The sequence below is a fragment of the Aulonocara sp. 'chitande type north' Nkhata Bay genome, linkage group LG14 (genome assembly GCF_057382095.1).
Source record: "Aulonocara sp. 'chitande type north' Nkhata Bay isolate Kocher_YH1m ecotype deep benthic linkage group LG14, A_spYH_male_GT1.1, whole genome shotgun sequence".
Lineage (NCBI taxonomy): Eukaryota > Metazoa > Chordata > Actinopteri > Cichliformes > Cichlidae > Aulonocara > Aulonocara sp. 'chitande type north' Nkhata Bay.
Window position 1 is genome coordinate 38,750,341 of NC_141357.1, and position 19,785 is coordinate 38,770,125.

At 42.1% G+C, this 19,785-nt stretch overlaps 1 protein-coding gene across 2 annotated transcripts in view; it reads right to left on the bottom strand.

Annotated features, from left to right (window-relative positions):
• Window positions 1-3,635: 3,635 nt before the first annotated feature.
• The window catches only part of LOC147315234 (protein NLRC3-like), a 39,089-nt gene continuing 22,939 nt past the window's right edge, over window positions 3,636-19,785 (bottom strand). Inside the window, exons 13-15 of one of the 2 annotated variants that reach the window (XM_086262491.1) lie at window positions 8,201-8,374; window positions 5,377-5,411; window positions 3,636-4,750 (exon numbers count right to left, since the gene is read on the bottom strand). In XM_086262491.1, the coding sequence (XP_086118617.1) occupies window positions 4,179-4,750; window positions 5,377-5,411; window positions 8,201-8,374 (781 nt within the window). In that variant the 3' untranslated portion in view covers window positions 3,636-4,178. Of the gene's footprint in view, window positions 4,751-5,376; window positions 5,412-8,200; window positions 8,375-9,770; window positions 9,888-19,785 lie in introns of those variants that run through there. The other variant, XM_086262492.1, reaches the window with a different exon arrangement.

A 19,785-nucleotide genomic window follows, 5' to 3' on the forward strand; every position in this document is an offset into this window, starting at 1 on the left:
TCTCTCATCAGTTTTACTGCAGCACTGCACATCACCTTTGTTCTTGAAACTCGGTACCATTGCACTTCTCAGTTCCTCCGGTATCCTCTCACTCTCCTGGATTGTGTTAAACAAGCTGGTTAAAAAGTTCATCAGCAGGTAGTTCATCTGGACCAACTGGACCCTGCTGTAGCTGCCCTCACTTCCTCCTTACAAATCTTCTGCATTTCCTGAAGAACCGTCTCCTATTTCTTTCAGATTGCACCTCCATCATATTCAACCTGTGCACCTTCCTCCACTTCTATTTTACGTTACGTTCCTCCCCTTTCTTGAACCATGGGTTCGCCACAGTCATTTCCATTCTTATTCTTCTTTTTGCAAAATTTGCCACTATTTGTTCTTCAGCATTTATCTCATTAACACCACACCTGCCCAACACATCTAAATCCCCTCTGTTCCCTTCACCTACATGTTTACTGAGGCTCCAGATTCTTACATTTGAGCTTCTTCCCTCTAGTCTAATAGTTACTATTCCTCTTACACTTTCCAGCTTTCAGTTTAAAGTTCTCAAATAAGATCAGTTGTCTGATCTTAAAATTACCAACAGCATTATTTTTTTATGTAACTCCTCTGAGCTCCATACAAGCAATGACCACTTTAAGACATGCAGATCAGTGCTTCTTCTCTCACTCTTGCATGTGGCTTAGATGGTTTAAAGCCTGTGCACTGTCCATCGAAGTCCTCCAACCATCCTCTCTGAGATTAACTTAAGATCTACAGTATGTAGCGAACAGAAGCCAAAACTGGAGTAATATGTGATTTCCTGTTAGTGCTATAGTTATGTCACGTACAGGTCTGGTGACCCACTGTTTCTGTGTTTGGTTTAAGTTATTTTATTTGAATGATTGCTTCCTGCTTGTATTATATTTATAGTTCCTGGTGTCGTGTCTCCACTGAAGGTTTCCTTCTGTATTCTCGTTCTCCTTATTTGTCTCCATGTGTTGTATGCTTGTCTCAGTTCTCTGTCACTGCGTCTTCCCTGTGTTCCTCCCCAGTCAGTCACGTCTCCTTGTCTGTCTTCTGTTTCTTGTCCTGTGCTCAGTGCATTGAGTTTTGAGTTTTCCCCTTCGTCTCATTATGTCAGATTAGTCCCAGCTGTGTTTGCCTCCTGTTTCCCATTTCCTTGTTAGTCCCTCGTGTATTTAAGTGCTGTGATTTCCCCTTACAGTGCTGTTTTTCTTCTGTGCTCCTGGTGATGTTCTGGTTCTCTGTTTTCTAGTTTGAGCTTCATGTTTTGAGTTTCTAGTTTTGTTTTCTTGTATTACAGGTTCGAGTTTTCTCCAGCAATGAAGCTGCTGTTTTGAGTTTATTCCTTCGTGCACGAGTGCTGCGTTTGGATCCTTCATCCTGCCGGCCACAGCACACACATAGACAAGTCTTACCACAGCATTCTGTATAGTCTGAAAGGGATCCAAAGCTTATTTGTTGAAACAAGTAAAAAGACTTTTACAGTAAATCAAACGATAAGAGAAAATAAAAAAAAGACTGACTTTTCCTTTTTTTTAATGCTCCAAACCTGAAAACAACCAATGACTTTTGTTTCTGGGCCCAAGAACCACAGGACCGTGTCTCTAATGTAAACTTGCAAAACTAGAAAGTGAACATGCTCCGACTGAAATGCCCTAGAATTTGAGTTTCTTTTTCCTTTTCAATAAAAAGGTTAAGGGCAATTTAGTTTTAGCATTTTTTCTTCCTCGTAATGAACGTGACATTGGTGAACCGGTGTGAGAAGAAATAATAAAAACATCTCCTCCCATGATTCAGCGTCTTTCACACTAAGTATTAACGTCAATAACACAATATAATATTAAGCGCAGATGATATAATAAGTTTATAATAATATAATATCAAGATGGCAGACACAGAATCACAGCTGAACTGGATTAAATCTGTCATTCGTGGATCAACGCCGCCCTCTAGTGGACACAGATATTCACATAATGTCGCTATGATGACACGGAGCTGTCAGCAAACACAGGTTTGTATATTAATACAGTAATTACAACAGATAACACCGTCTGGTAAACATTAGCTCTACACAATAACAACAACAACAATGAACGTATAAATGGAAATATAGCCTGTGAAGCCAGGCTACTACATGCTTCACTGTTAACGTGGCTACTCTCACACTGCAGTAACAAAGTGTCTACATGGGTGAATTTCCTCCATTAGTCTGGTAACGCAGGAAGATAAATAAGCAGGGTAAGAAGGCGGGTGTATCCACCCCCACTTACTTCCACCAAGTTCTGACCAGTCCATCTGATCCTGGGAAAGTTTCTGTGATTCATCCCACCAGCCACAGTGCACGGGGAAGCCGTGGATCTACAATCATAACTGCTTTGCCCCCAAGAATGTCAGGAGTCTTGAAGTTCCACTTTTGTCTGCTCTGCAGGCTCGGAAGAAAATATTTAAATGAAACGCTTCCAAAAGTTTTGGCCAGTACCTGGTTGTGACGCCATCTCTGTTTAATCAATAGCTGTCTCAACTCAGAGGCCGCATCCTTCCTGGACCCGGCCTTCTCGGTCTACATGGGCCGGGTCCTCAGGAGGTCGGGTAGGCCGGAAGTGAGCGGCTGTGAAATTGGACGGTGTGGCCTTCAGATCTGCGTTACCGCTGTCTCTGTGGAGTTTAATAAACTCGGCCGTCTGCTCCTTGCTATCTGAATATAACAGGACGCTGGAGTAAACTCTCGACCGTCTCACACTTCTGTTTAATCGCTTTTCTGTTTGACGTTTATTCAGCTGTGAAAACTAGAACTTTAATCTCAGCCAAACAGATTCACTGAGGAACAAATCAAACACTGAAAAAAGCCAAACAATAACATTTTTAAGATATCTAAGTGACTTATATATCACGTTTAACCTCAGTAGTGAAAGACCGCAGGGATCTGAAAACGATGTGCCGGGAGTTCGCTGTTCTCATTGGCTCTAGTGACCTTTAACCTCCTGACTAGCTATCAAGCTGGTGGGTAACAGGGTAACAGAGTATGAAGGGTATGAACTCTGGGATAGGTTGGGCCATGAAGGACACACCGACCCATCCTTCAAATTCGGGGAAATGAAGGACGCATTTGAAGCAGCCTTCGTCTCGTTGCTGTGACGTAATCGGCCTTCAAATGCGGCCTTCAAAGGATGCAGCCCCTGAATTGAGACACAGCCTATATCTCTGATTCAGGGTGGACAATCTGTGGACACAGCCCCAAGCTCAAGTTTGACAACATGGACGTCCCATTTTACTCTCTGAATCTCTGCTGTGTAGGTGAGGACCTGCTCTGATGACTTCAACAACCTCTGCTCTGCGGAGCAGAGGAAGCACCGCCTCCTTAGGTGCAGCGTAGGCATATTAGGATCTGAGGTACTGCAGGGAGGCAGGAGGACTTTTTAACAAGCAACAGTAGTAATTTGTTTTTTGTCAAAGCCACAGAGAGCCACTGTAGTTGGATGAAAGAGTCACATGATCCAGATAAAGATTCAGAACCACAGATTTGTGACGTATGCCCCAGGATGTAGTATGAAGACTAAAGATGTGCTTCAGTCACTGAGTCCTGCACAGCGTTGTGGGAATTGCAGAGCATATGGTACACACAGTTCTTCTGTTAAAAAGCATTTATTTAATCATGACCAGAACAAAAGATTACAAATGATCAGCAGATACATGAAATATATCTAACAGAACACATTATTGTATCATTGCAAATATAACTATGTAATGTTAATTAATATAACAATGTGCTCTATGAGGTCCTGAAGTATTCATAAACAAGGCAAGTACATAAGTCCTCATGTAAGATAAATAAACTGAACAAAGCTACGCTGGAGTCCAAGAAAAACACTTTAGAAGTGAACATGAGCAGGACAGCTCTTTAATCCCTGGGCTAACTTAATAATGAGCAGGTATTTATGATGGAATCATTATTCATGCAGAGACTGACTATGGCTGCTTCCAATTACTCTAAATTCCAGTCTTAACCATTAGGGTCAGAGACTTGGTGATCAAACACTTTTTTCAGAGAAAAACATAATAAAATATTTCTGCATCAAAGTCTGACGTGTCTCAAAATATGTGGTCAGGTGATCACAGTGTGTACAAAGGTTGTTCTGTGTGGCACTTAAGTAGTTGTTTACATTTGGTGACTGCTATCCCTGCGGGTCACACAAAGCTGCTGAACACTTGGACATTTCAAGTGTAAACCAGAACCACAGTGCAGGGTAGAGGGGCTCAGTGAACCTGCAGAAAAAGGTGTGGAGGTGGACCGGAGTATCAGAGGAGATATCAAAGAAGGACAGAATGCCAGCTGGCCAGTTCAAAAAAACTCCGACTTTTTGAAAACCAGCGGGGTGCTGAGAAAGTCGTATTTCTGTCACTTTGTAATCGTGCCACGCTGAGTAATGATTATCTTTGCAGAGCAGCATCCAGGATCTGTCATTTCCTCCATGCCACGATTCATCTGGACCTTTGTCAGGTCCAGCTTTGTAAGTTACACCTATGGAAACAGTTCCCTTCCACTCTACCTCCCAGATACTTAAACCAGTGAGACCCTGTGTACATAGCACCTGCTCCCACTTATAATAAACCTCTGGACTGCTAGGAAATAATTCCCACCGTGAATGTAAAATTGGTCGTTTTGACCCAAGTACTGCCTTTCTGTCTGCAGAGAGAGCAAGGTTCCTGTGAGCTGTATCGGGGTCCAGTGTGAGACTGCAGGCAACTGTTGGAAGAAAAATATACAACACTGAGATGTTTCATCACTGCAGTGTTTCTTACAGGTTTTACACATTTGTCCTGATGCATGCTCAGTCGTCAGGGTAAGTAAATCATGTTCATCTGGAGAAATGTCAAAGAGCTGACCTCACAGTTCATTCAGTGCTAGTTTCAGTCATTATGCAAATGTTGTTCATAAGGTTGAAACCTGCAGTCAGCTGATGATGATGTAACGTCTCTAACACTGAAAACGCTGCGTCCAGATCAACAGAATCAACTTTTGGGGTTATACACATGTTTGAATATTAAAGAGCGCTTTGAAAGTTTCGCTTTATGAATAAAATACTTGAAGTTATTTTGTTTTTTGCTTTGAAAAATCTTCAGTCTACACACTTTCAGGCCTCTTTTATTTGCACATTGAAATCTACAGCAGTGTTTGAACATGAATATCAAAACCTTTGTGTGCAGCAGGATGCTGACGATTCAGTTAACTAACCACAGGTGCCATTAATAACACGTTCATGTAGGTTACATTAATGCAAACTAGCGCACACTGTTATTGACACATTTTCAGGAATTAAACATAGTATTGAGCTTCCCAGTTAAAAAAAAAAGACTTCATGAATTACTTACCCTTCTTCGCACCCTCTGCTCCTGAGTAGTCCAGCCTGAAACGAAGAGTAAAAAATCATTCGCGCTCACATTCACTCCCGTATTCTCACCTATGGGAAATTTAGACTAATCGATGAACCTATCCCTACAAGCTGCATGTCTTTGGGCTGTGGGAGGAAGCCAGAGTACCCGTAAGGAACCCACACAAACACGGGAACATGCAAACTCCACACAGAAAGACCCGGGGATGATGGTGGAATTGAACTCAGGACCTTGTTGCTGTGCGGCAACAGTGCTAACCACCGTGCTGTATAATAATTACATTTATTATTTCCAAAATGAAAATTAATTTAAAAAAAAGCAATCTAATAGTCAGTTTTATATGTATTTTACGCATGTCTCATGCAGCTTATGCTTTCCATAGTTCGATTTGTTAGTGAAAAGTGTTTTTTACATTTTTCCTGATACAACATGTAATTAAAAGGATTAAGTAAGAATGAGGCATATAAGTCTCAGTGGTCTGCTCCGTGGGGTGAATGAGATTTGTCTCAGGTTCTGTAACATTCTGGATGTTGTGGGACTGTCTTAGTTGTCTTTCTGCTATTTTCATCCATCATTTAAAAGAGGAAGAGCTGCTACTCCAGTTAGGATGCCTCCTGGTGGTTTTGTCCCACTGAGAGACAGACCCAGTCTCCCCTTGTCAAATCCGCGTCTATGTTTTGTGTTTCCTGTTTTACTTTGTTAGTCTGTGTCTCATGTCAGTGTGTCTAGTTTGGCTTCCTCTGATCTTGTTGTGTTTGATTACTCCCAGCTGTGCTCTCCTCCTGTGTCCCATCCCCTCGTTATCCCTCAGTGTATTTTAGCCCTGTGTCAGTCAGTGTCGCGTTGTCCCCTCATGCTGTGTGGTTTCCCCTCTGTGAGCCTTGTCTCCAGGTTTCTTAGTCTTTAGTAGTGATGGCCAAATGAAGCTTTCTGAAGCTTGTATTGAAAAACGGTTCATTACTCGAAGCTTTTCAACACAGTCCTCTCTGGTGACATCTGGTGGCCAAAAATATGAAGAGCAGCTTGAATCCACAAAATAAAACCAACTGCTTCATAATGATTGCTCACTCGACAGAGTGGAATTCTGTCTGATATTGGGCCGCCGTTGTGTTGCTTTGAACGTGTATTTTTTGGTGGTTAAAATTTTTTTGTTTTATTTATTTAATAAATAATTTTGACCACTAAACTCTCCTTGTTTAAACATGCACCATGGTGTGGTCTTTCTTTGCTTGTGACTTCTTGATGTTGGTAAATACAATAATTGAAAAATACCACGTTACATATAATATAATAATGTACAACACATTATGGAGTATGCTTCTGCTGTGAGGTCCTGCCTCCATGCACTTATGCAATTAATCGCTAGACGGGTGTATTTATAAATAATATTATATTAGGGAAATTTTCCAAGACATATTTTTGACCTGGGGGTAGAATTGATTGTGAAATGGAAACGGAAAAATGCTCATGAACTTGCAAATTAAAAACATGATGCATTTAAGGTTACCTTAAATGCTTTTTCATTTTTATTTAAAAAGAGAATTTGTTCTAGTGTGCGATGGCCGAACCTGTTCCTTTTCGTGGAGATAATTTCTCCTGCCTTAAGGAAAATCCCTTCACATGGCCCAGAGGAGGCTGGAGTGCAGAGAAACTGGTAGAGATGCAGTTGTACAGTCTACCTGGGCCCCACAAACTATCAGCTAAAGAGAATAAAGAAATTCAATTGCTGCACATTTGGCAGACTAACATTTTCAGATTAATTAAACAATAAAATATATAGTTTTACAACATTACATGTAAAGAATCAAGTGGAAGTTTTTCTAAAGTTATTTAATGATATTTATATTATGGAAGCAGATTTTTGACATTTTACCTTTTTCCTGTTTTCAGATATAATAAACACGCACAAAACAAAAGCAAACAACAAGAACACAAAGCTGGAAAACCCACCCGATTGACAAAAATCAACTCAAAATTCTCCCACACAACAGAACCTCCTTTATTCCTCGCTGGCTCCAAATCTCTCAGTAGAATGATCAGTGGTTCGCTTTCTGTCACCATCACAACACTCCACAAATCCCGTGAATGATTCGCTTCGTTATAAACCATTGAATCAGATACCGAAGCGGTTAGGCTCTAACTGAAGCTTCGGACGTCACTGATCACGTGACTCTGGCCAAACGAATCAAGCTTCGACACAGAGCTTCTGAAGCAGTGTGTTGATTTTTTTGACACACGCACCGAAGCTTCAGCTTCAAGCGGGCCATCACTAGTGTTTAGTATTAGTTTCTAGTTTAGTTTACTTTTTGCAAGTTTATTGTTTATGGAGTTTTTTCTGCTACTGCAATAAAAGCAGCCTCTTTGAGTTTACTCCTCCGTCTGAGTGTCCTGTGTTTTGGGTCCTACATCCTGCGTGCCACAGCCGATTCATGACACTCAGGCTGCTATTCCCACAACTACTCATAAAGCCGATCATGGATGGATGAAGTAAACATAATCTGAGAAAATGCATAAAGGGGCCACATTTTTATGAATAAAGCATAATGAGACACATCGACAAATATTTTGTATTTGAAAAAATACAGTGTTCTTGTTTTCAGTCATGTAAGAATCACATGAATGTCACAACCTTGAATTCTGCACTGAAGATGATCAGTATCAACTTTGATCTGGTTAATGGGTGATATATAATATAATGGGTGTATAATAATGAGACTATACTGATACACCCATTATATTATAATGGGTTAGTTCACAAACATGATGCTTAGACATCTGTGCATGACAAAAAGGCTCTTTATACCTGAGAGTCTCAAGGCTGCACTGGGGATCCTTCAGTTTAGCAGAAAGCAGTTTTGCTCCCAAGTCACCAGGATGATTGTAGCTCAGGTCCAGCTCCTTCAGGCTGAAGGGGTTGGATGTGAGGGCTGAAGCCAGAGAAATGCATCCTTTCTCACCTATCCAGCAGCCTGACAGACTACAAAAGCAAAAAACAGTAGGCAGAGAATTAATTGTATGTCAGATGGACCCTTATGAGCAAGCAAGCTCAGAGACATGCTGTTTATAGACAGTAGTTGTATATGCAGTTTTGACGTCTTCTCCTACATCATTGCTTATGTGGCGATATTGTCTGAGTGCTGATTCTTCTTGTTCAGAAATACTGCAGCACCTCAAAGCGTGTGTAAATACAACTGTGAAATGAGATTGCAGCAGCGAGTGAAGAGACCGTTACACTGGGAGGATACAGGGTCACCTGAACCTGACTACATGCTTTATCTAAAAGGAAAGTGGCTAATTTACACCACTGAGCCCTGCCCTCAAAAAGTGACACAGATGTGAAGCTTGGGAAAAATGACCATTTCATTGCATTAAATACGCGTAAGCTGATTGCGCTGCTCAGTACATCCAGCTAGACCAGGAAAAGTGTGACTCGAGGTTGTTGATCCAGTGAACCACCTGTCACTGGACTCAAACAGGCCGTCCTCCACATAGTCATCATTCATAAAATGCTTTACAAACCCGAACATTACGGCTAACAGCTGGATTTTCCTGTTTCAGTGCCGCTAGCTAAATAATGAAGAACCACTAATTGCTTAAATGACAGACAGTGAAAGTGGACAGTATATCCTTGGTTTCTTAACACAAAGCTCATTGTTGCAGCCAGGGACAGCAGAAAAGTGTACCCTTTGATTTTGTTTTAGTGTCCTTATTTTTCTCTGAGTTACTGGTTCTGTTACTAATTAGCTAACATAAACTAATGTAAGCTGAAACCAACCAACCCGCTAAACTTGTTCTAAGAACTTAAAGCACTTATTTCTTAAATCCAGCTTCACAGACAGTGTTACATTTGTGTCAGTTTTTGGAGCAGAGCTCTATGATGTCAATTAGCCTTTGTAACTGTTATGTGTCACAGCTGAAGGCTCCGCCTACTTTTAAATACCGTAGGAACCGTGTAAGCCAGGAGTCTGAAAGCAGCATTTTGGATCAGCTGAAGACTTTTTCAGGGAGTTTTTAGGAAATCCTGATAATAATGAATTAGTTCAGTCTAGAAGTAATAAATATATGTAGCAAGGATGTAAAACTATTAACAAGATAATCAACTTCGGTGTGAGTAGAATTTATGTAGCTATTCTGCACTGTTTGCACATGACATTGGCAATAACAATACTTATTGCGTTTTCAGAAAGACATCTACTGTAATGAAATGTATTCCCACTGCTGTGAAATCCATTTTTTTAAATGTCATCAAGAAATGACAGCTTGCTGTCTGCTAATCAGGTTGTGAAGACCTAAGCAACTAAACATTTAAGATAAGTATGCCAGTGCATAGAACACAGCTAACTTGTCTGATTTAAGGATTCCTTACTTGAAAGATTTTATTTGACAATCAGGACTTTGTAGTTCAGCTGAAAGCCTCATCACTCCTGAATCCAGCAATTTATTGGCACTTAAATTAACCACTTTCAGATGACAGAAAACAGAAAGACAACCTGAAAGTGTAAAAATGAAGAAATGATCAATTGGATTTTAAAAAAATCTTTTGGTTAGTTTAAATTAAGCAGTCTAATCTTAGTTTTCTAGGACCGATCACTTACAGCACCTCCAATACATAATGCTGTATTTCTTCATAGCCTCTTTTCTTTTGCCAAACATACTGAATAGAAAATTAAAGTACTGATTGGACTGTGCTCATTGAAAGATTGTGGCTGTATTGTTGGAGTACAGGGATGACTTTAGGTGGAAAATTAGGTCTGAATAACAACTATGTTTACATTGCTAAAACAAACCGACTCAGATGTTGAAAGACAACAGAGACGACTCTGGCACTTCCTGTAGATTGCGGTACAATAAAAATAGTTAAAGCAAAAGACATAAAATAGGATAAAGTTAGAAGGGAACAGAATCATAGAATGATAATAAAAACAATAGTAACAGACTCATACTGATTTAAAAGCAAGACAATAAAAATAGGTCTTTAGATGGGTTTTGAAAGTCTCCAGTGTTGGGGAGGTCCTGATGTGCAGAGGCAAAGTGTTCCACAATTTAGGAGCAGCCGCCACAAATGCCCGGTCTGCTCAGAGTGTCACGATCCCAGGTCTTATGACCCAGTGTTTTGAGTTTAGTTTATTTGGATGTTTATATGTTTTTCTAGTTCTTTGTTATTAGATTCCCCTTGTGTCTTCCAACCCCTGTTAAGTCTCCCCTGCTCTTCATGTGTTTCATGTCTGTGTCTTACGTTGTCAAGTTCTGGTTGTCATGCCTGCGTCTCATTATGTTTCCTATTTTATTTTGAAGAAATCTTGTGTTTTTATATTATGGATTATGTTTTGAGTCCTTTGTTGTACTGTTTCTTGTTTCCCTAGATTTCAGTTATGGTTATCATAGGTTTAGTTCTTTGGCTTGTAATATGGCTTCCCTGTGTTCAATGTTGTGTCTACTGTGACCTTTTTGTACCATGTTTCAGGTTCCTATGTTCTGTCTTCTCAGTTGCTGTTAAGTTTGCATGTCTAGAGTTCAGTCAGTGTGTTTCCTGTTTTACTTTGAAGGTCGATGTCTCATGTGAGTGTTTCTAGTTTTGCTTCCCTTGTCTCGTCCAGCCTGATTACTCCCAGCTGTGCTCTCCTTCTGTGTCTCATTCCCTCGTTATCCCTCTGTGTATCTAAGCCCTGTGTTTCTCTTTGTCAGTGTCGTAGTCTCCCTCATGGCTGTGTTTCCTTGCGTTTCAGGTTACCCATGTCCCAGTTTAGTTTTCCATGCCATTCTGCAATAAAGCAGCTTTTTGAGTTTAATTTCGTTGTCGTGAGTTTTGCGTTTGGGTCCTTCTCCTGCCTGTACACAGCTGAAACATGACAGAAGACTACGACCAGACAATGGACCCAGCAGCTCACAATCCCTCCGCTGAGCTCCAGGAGGACATGATCTACACGGTAGAATTTCTCTGCCAGGAGTGGTTTGCGTTACCGTTTAAGGAATACCAGGAGGAGCTAGCTCTCCGCTTACAACGGATGATCTCTGGACTCCCCTGGTTATTTGGCATGCTCCACCCTTTAATCCAGGACTTCCTTGTTTCTACTGTGCGTGTCCGCCCTGAGCAGCCACTCCTGTGTGAAGAGCCGGAGGCTTTTCAGACGAGTCCGCTTGAGGATTTGCAGGCCGACTCGTCTCCTCCCTCTTCCAGGAGAAAGCGGCATTCACGCCGCCACAACTCCACAGCAGCTGAGCAGACCGTTTTTGTGAGTAAAAGTGACTGTTTGCCACATTCTGACTCCAAACCTTCTGCCATTTCATCCACTGTTAGTCATGCTGCTCCTATGAACACTTTAGTTTTTCAACCAGCTCCTCCGAACCTTCATGATTCCAATCCTGTATCTGAGACTCTACGTGATGCTCTGCCAGTATCTCAGGCAGTTATTTTTTCTGTGCCTCAGCTGGGAGGTGTAAACAGTAACAGAGTGCCTCCCACCATAGTTAAACTGGCTAGAAGACTTGGACTTGATGCCACTGAGCTCATGAATCAAGTTGAATTTTGTGTTCCACAGCCAGCCATGTTCAAACACACTCACCATGTTTTAGAGTCAGACCAAGTTCAACCTGCACCTCAAGTGACTGTTTTGGGTGTGGCTTCACCCCTGGACTTTGCTGCTCACCAGTCAGCTTATTCAGAAACTGCCTTTGCAAACCTACCTACTCCTGTGACCGCTCCTGAGCTCCACATTCCCCCACCTGTCCCGGCTCCCAGGGTGAGGCCAGCCAGGACAAAGCCTACCTCCGCACCTGTACCTACTCCTCGGGTGGGAGCAGCTCGTGTCCTGCGGGTGCCTGCACCCATTGCTGTGTCCGCTGAAGGCTCAGGCGAGCCTATCCAGCCCCTGTCCTTGTGTTCTGTAGGCTCAGAGTTAGGTCAGCAACAACTACCACAATCACTACAACCTCTCATTTTTTCCATAGTTCAGTCTGTTGCTCAGTTAGCTCAGTCATGTGTTTCATCATCAGTTTTGCTAAGGCTAAGGTCATAATGGTCACAATGACCTCAGTTTTCAGTCAACAGTTGATTCTTTGGTCTTTGCCACGTTGAGCTGCAGATGATTCTGCTCACACCACGTGACAAAGGAGTCGACCACAGCCCGGGACTCTGTCTCATCATCCCTGCTGATGCATCCAACCACCACAGAGTCGGCAGAAAACCTCTGAAGATGGAGGTCTCTGTGCAGTGGCTGAAGTCTGTGGTGTAGAATGAAGAGGAAGGGGGTGAGGATGGCCCCTTTGTGGTGCCCCTGTGTTGCTGGTCCTCTAGTCAGACACAAAATGTTGAAGATGCACATACTGTGGTCTTCCTGTCAGGTAATCCAGGGCATGAGAGAGGATCCACCTGCAGCCTCGATGTCCACCTTTCTTGTGGCCTTCGTGTGAAATACTAATTACATCAGTTTTTGCTTTTTTGTTAAGCAAAGCCAGGAAGGGTGTGTTCCCATCTCATCACAATGTAATAATAATAATAATAATAATGGATTGCATTTATATAGCGCTTTTCGGGGCCCTCAAAGCGCTTTACAATGCCACTATTCATTCACTCTCACATTCACACACTGGTGGAGGCAGCTACAGTTGTAGCCACAGCTGCCCTGGGGCAGACTGACAGAAGCGAGGCTGCCATATCAGCAGGTGAAGTGGCATCATATTCAGTACTTACTTTTGACAGTTCACTCTTCGGCCGCTCCCTTCTGCCGTATTTTGCGGCACAATTATCCACACCCACCGCCACGCTATGAATTGTGGGATATATGGGACCATGAAACATGCACCGGACCACGCTTGATATTTGGAGTATGCAGTTGAAGTACACTCCGAATTGGGACAGCCGTCGTCGCATGGCGGTGACGTAATCACACTTAAAATGCGTACTTCAAGAGTGCAGACCCTGAATTGGGACACGGCCTGTGAGTGCTGCTGCGGTCCCGATTCCGGCTTCCTCGCGTCATTGTTTCCCCGGGTTTTTTAGTTCCTCGTTTTGCTCCTTTGGTTTTCCCGGGTCGCCTTTTGTTGTTATAATAAAGTGTCTCTGTGAAGGTTCTCAGTCATCCAGGTCATCGTAGTTAAAGGAGCTTGCAAAGAAAAGCGTCCAAGTCTCAGCCACCCTCTCCAGTGCCAAAGTCCCTCCATCCAACCTCACAATACAGGAAAAGAAGGCCGTCGCTTCCCTGAGCAAAGATCACAACATCACTGTTTTACCAGCTGATAAGGGAAGATGCACCGTGGTCCTAAACACTACAGATTACCACACAAAGATCACTACTCTCCTCAGTGACAACAATACCTACGAAGCCTTAAAGCGAGACCCCACAAGCAGCTACAAAAAGAAAGTTATAGCTTGCCTTCAAGACTTTGAAAAGGACAAAATCATTGACCGCCTTACATATCACCGCCTTTACCCAGGGGATGCCATACCCTGCATTTACAGAAGCTGTCCCACTCAGACCCATAGTCAGTAGCATAAACTCAGCCACTTATAATATTGCAAAACACCTTGCTACCATCCTTGCTCCTCTCGTGGGGAACACCCCACACCACATCAAGAACTCCACCGACTTCACTGACAAGGTCCAGAAACTTACCCTGGATCCAGATGAAACCATGGTGTCCTTTGATGTAGTCTCTCTCTTCACTTGCATACCCACCACGGAGGCCGTGGAGACTGTCAGAAAACGACTACAAGAAGACAGCTCCTTGGAGGACAGGACCAACTTCACACCCGATCAGATCTGCACACTGTTAGACCTCTGCTTCACCACCACATATTTAAATACAACAAAGGCCTCTACAGACAAAAACATGGCTGTGCCATGGGCTCCCCCGTGTCACCTATTGTAGCCAACCTTTACATGGAGGAAGTGGAAAGGAAGGCTCTTGGCTCTGTTAAAGGAAGATGTGGAGCAGGGAAATTATTTTACTGCTATTGTTAAATAATCATCATCATTACTATTGCATTAATAATATAATCTGCAGCATTGATATTGTATTCAGAGGTTTAAACAGTGTGTGTCTTTTAGAAAGACTAAGTTGCAGTTGACAGGAAGTTGCAGAAGGCTTTGCAGAACTGAAACTGAAAGTCATTCTGAGCAGGTTAGACGAGGCTATTTGAATTACTAGGTTATTCAAATTGTCTGTTATACTTTTATATTCTTTTATTAAGCTCTTAGTAGAGGTTCTTGATTAAAACATTTATTCAACATAGTACATGTAGTTTCAGTTAGGTTATTACACATAAGGATGAGCCTCTGGTCTGGTAAAAGGTCAGAAGTGCAACGGGTGAATTGAGAGAGCATTTGAGGACGACACACACACACACACACACACGCGCGCGCGCGCGCACACACACACACACACACACACACTCAGTTAGAGAATCATTTATAGGTGGAAGTTTAATCATGTTTTGCTTGGGGTTGCAAAAGAGCAGTTTGTCGCAGAACTGCTGCTGAAGTGTCAAGATGACAAGAGAGCATCCGGCAGTGACAGGAAGTACCGGCCATGAAGATAGAAGACAACGTTCCTTTAAACTGTGTTAAAAGTCATTGTGGTTTTGATTTGACGTGTGTATATATTCTGTCTGTGACGTATGAAGGGGCGTCGTTAATTCAAACCCTGATGCTATAAAAATCTGTGTATGCTTTGATTAAGTCGAAGATCAAGTGCTGTCTGCGTACAGAGTGGTCTTCCCACGCGTGTATTCATTAAAATCAATTGTTTGACCAAGATCTTCTGGATCTGGTTGTTTGTACTCTCCTTCCTCAATTATGTGAACCTTAACATTTGGGGGCTTCGTCCGGTGGTTGAGGAGGGAGAGAATTGGAGGCGTAGACGGTGAAACTCGGTGGTCTGTTGTGGTCGGACAGGCAGGCGTGACCCGGCAACCAAACTGAGGGGACAGGCGCCTTTAAAAAGAGGTAGGCACAGGCCTGTTGATTTTATCCGAAGTGTGCTGAATTGGATGATAAAATTAAATGTCTATTCAGTAAAAGTTGCCGGTAAATGTCTGCTTTGATTTTGATGAGAATCTTATGACAGTACTGAGGATTTAAAGCAGTTGGACTGCTGAAGGATTAATGCGGTTGGACCGCGGAAAGCAGTTGGACTGCTGGAAATGATTTTAGTATGTTAGGGAATTTGGTTATTTTTTGGTTATAAGGTTGGACCTGCTTCAGTCTTACACTTGGTTGGGTGTTTTACTGTTGTTCCAAAGTAGTATAAATTACTCAAGAACGCCAGTTGGACTGGTAAGAAGCGCATAGCCCGGAGTTTACGCTCCCTCCTTGTCGTGGACGCGCGACATTGACCTCTCGGCGAAGAGGGTTAGTTCAGTGTGGCTTAACTGTGGGGTACAGGGCATCCTGGAATAAGCTAGTGGTTGGACCACTTTACCGTTTGGAACGGTAATCTGCGCTTTTTTTGGGCAGCAAAGGTTGGACCTTGGGTGTTGGACACTCTTAAATTGAGTTAGGGACTTTAGAGATGAGGCCAGAAACTGTTGGACAGATACTGGTTAATTGATTACAAAAAAGTTGGACTTTATCGGTTGGACGGTTAACTAAAATTTGTCGAAATTGGTTAGGCGCTAAAGCTGACAGATCTATTCAATTCAATTCAATTCAATTTTATTTATATAGCGCCAAATCACAACAAAAGTCGCCTCAAGGCGCTTCATAGATACAGAGAAAAACCCAACAATCATATGACCCCCTATGAGCAAGCACTTTGGCGACAGTGGGAAGGAAAAACTCCCTTTTAACAGGAAGAAACCTCCGGCAGAACCAGGCTCAGGGAGGGGCGGCCATCTGCTGCGACCGGTTGGGGTGAGAGAAGGAAGACAGGATAAAGACATGCTGTGGAAGAGAGACAGAGGTTAATAACAGATATGATTCAATGCAGAGAGGTCTATTAATACATAGTGAGTGAGAAAGGTGACTGGAAAGGAAAAACTCAATGCATCATGGGAATCCCCCGGCAGCCTACATCTATTGCAGCATAACAAAGGGAGGATTCAGGGTCACCTGGTCCAGCCCTAACTATATGCTTTAGAAAAAAGGAAAGTTTTAAGCCTAATCTTAAAAGTAGAGATAGTGTCTGTCTCCCGAATCCAAACTGGAAGCTGGTTCCACAGAAGAGGGGCCTGAAAACTGAAGGCTCTCCCTCCCATTCTACTTTTAAATACTCTAGGAACAACAAGTAGGCCTGCAGAGCGAGAGCGGAGCGCTCTAATAGGGTGATATGGTACTACAAGGTCATTAAGATAAGATGGGGCCTGATTATTTAAGACCTTGTATGTGAGGAGCAGGATTTTGAATTCAATTCTGGATTTAACAGGAAGCCAATGAAGGGAAGCCAAAACAGGAGAAATATGCTCTCTCTTTCTAGTCCCTGTCAGGACTCTTGCTGCAGCATTTTGGATTAGCTGAAGGCTTTTCAGTGAGTTTTTTGGACATCCTGGTAATAATGAATTACAGTAGTCCAGCCTGGAAGTAATAAATGCATGAACTAGTTTTTCAGCGTCACTCTGAGACAGGATATTTCTAATTTTAGAGATGTTGCGCAAATGGAAGAAAGCAGTCTTACATATTTGTTTAATATGTGCGTTGAAGGACATGTCCTGGTCAAAAATGACTCCAAGGTTCCTCACCGCGTTACTGGAGGCCAAGGTAATGCCATCCAGAGTAAGAATCTGATTAGATACCATATTTCTAAGATTTTCAGGGCCGAGTACAATAACCTCAGTTTTATCTGAATTAAGAAGCAGAAAGTTAGCGGCCATCCAGGTCTTTATGTCTTTAAGACATTCCTGCAGTTTAACTAATTGGTGTGTGTTATCTGGCTTCATGGACAGATAGAGCTGGGTGTCATCTGCATAGCAGTGAAAATGTATGCTATGTCTTCTAATGATACTGCCTAAGGGAAGCATGTATAATGTAAACAGAATTGGTCCTAGCACTGAACCCTGTGGAACTCCATAATTAACCTCAGTGTGTGAAGAGGACTCTCCATTTACATGCACGAATTGGAGTCTATTAGATAGATATGATACAAACCACTGCAGCGCAGTACCTGTAATACCTACAGCATGTTCTAATCGCTCTAATAGGATATTATGATCAACAGTATCGAACGCTGCACTGAGGTCTAGCAGGACAAGCACAGAGATGAGTCCACTGTCAGAGGCCATAAGAAGATCATTTGTAACCTTCACTAAAGCTGTTTCTGTGCTGTGCTGAGCTCTGAAACCTGACTGAAACTCTTCAAATAAACCATTCCTCTGCAGATGATCTGTTAGCTGTTTGACAACTACTCTTTCAAGGATTTTTGATATGAAAGGAAGGTTGGAGATTGGCCTATAATTAGCTAAGACTGCTGGGTCTAGAGATGGCTTTTTGAGTAAAGGTTTAACTACAGCCAGCTTGAAGGCCTGTGGTACATAGCCGATTATTAGAGATAGGTTGATCATATTTAAGATCGAAGAATTAATTAATGGCAGGACTTCTTTGAGCAGTTTTGTAGGAATGGGGTCTAAAAGACACGTTGATGGTTTGGAGGAAGTAATTATTGAAGTTAACTCAGAAAGATCAATTGGAGAAAAAGAGTCTAACTTAATATCAATGGTACTAAGAGTAGCTGTAGATAATATTACATCTGTGGGATGATTATTGGTAATTTTTTCTCTAATGATAAAAATTTTATTTGTGAAGAAGTTCATGAAGTCATTACTAGTTAACGTTAAAGGGATGGTTGGCTCAAAAGAGCTCTGACTTTTTGTCAGCCTGGCTACAGTGCTGAAGAGAAACCTAGGGTTGTTCTTATTTTCTTCAATCAGTGATGAATAGTAAGATGTTCTGGCTTTGCGGAGGGCTTTCTTATAAAGCAGCAAACTATTTCTCCAGGCTAAATGATGATCCTCTAGATTTGTGACACGCCATTTCCTCTCCAGATTACGAGTCATCTGCTTTAGGCTACGTGATGGAGAATTATACCACGGAGTCAGGTACTTCTGATTTGAGGCCTTAGTTTTCACAGGAGCTACAGTATCCAGAGTCGTACGTAGTGAGGAGGTGAAATTATTAACAAGATAATCGACCTCTGTTGGGGTAGCGTTCAGATAGCTGCTTTGCTCTGTGTTGGTACAGGGCATTGGAGATGATAACAGTGGGTGGATTATATTCTTAAACTTAGTTACAGTGCTTTCAGAAAGACATCTACTTTGATAAAGTCTACTCTTCACCGCTGTGTAATCAATTATTGTAAAAGTAAATGTTATCAGGAAATGATCAGACAGGAGAGGGTTTTCAGGAAACACTGTTAAATGTTCAGGTTCGATGCCATATGTTAAAACAAGATCTAGAGTGTGATTAAAGTGGTGGGTGGGTTCTTTTACATTTTGAGAGAAACCAATTGAGTCTAATAACAGATTAAATGCCATGTTGAGGCTGTCATTTTTAGCATCTACATGGATGTTAAAATCACCCACAATAATTATTTTATCTGAGCTCAGAACTAAATTAGATATAAAGTCTGAGAAATCAGACAGAAACTCTGTGTAAGGCCCAGGTGGACGATAGATGATAACAAGTAAGACTGGTTTCTGAGTTTCACAGCTGGGGTGGACAATGTTAAGCATCAGGCTTTCAAATGAATTAAAAGTCTGTCTTGGTCTTTCATTAATTAATAGGCTGGTGTGAAAAATTGCTGCCACACCGCCCCCTCGGCCTGTGCTTCGAGATTTCTGGTAGTTAGAATGGCTCGGGGGTGTTGATTCATTTAAACTAACATAATCATCCTGCTGCAACCAGGTTTCTGTAAGGCAGAGTAAATCAATTTGTTGATCAATTATTAAGTCATGTACTAACAGAGACTTGGAGGAGAGAGACCTAATATTTAATAATCCACATTTCACTGTTTTACTCTTTGGTTCAGATGTGGATACTGTATTGTTCTTTCTTTGTGATTGTTTATGTTTAAGTTGTTTGTTGCTGGTTTTTAGTTTGTTTTTTGTCTTTTTGGAAGCTGACACAGTCTCTATGGAGATGGGTTTTTGGGGGGGTAGCAGGAGGAGAGAAGCTGCAGAGAAGCGTGTAAGACTGCAACTCTGCTTCCTGGTCCCAACTCTGGATAGTCATATTTTGGGGGGTTTAATAAATTTGTCCATATTTCTAGAAATGAGAGCTGCTCCATCCAAAGTGGGATGGATGCCGTCTCTCCTAACAAGACCAGGTTTCCTCCAGAAGGTTTGCCAATTATCTATGAAGCCCACATCGTTTCTGGGACACCACTCAGACAGCCAGCAATTTAAGGAGAACATGCGGCTAAACATGTCACTCCTGGTCTGATTGGGGAGGGGACCAGAGA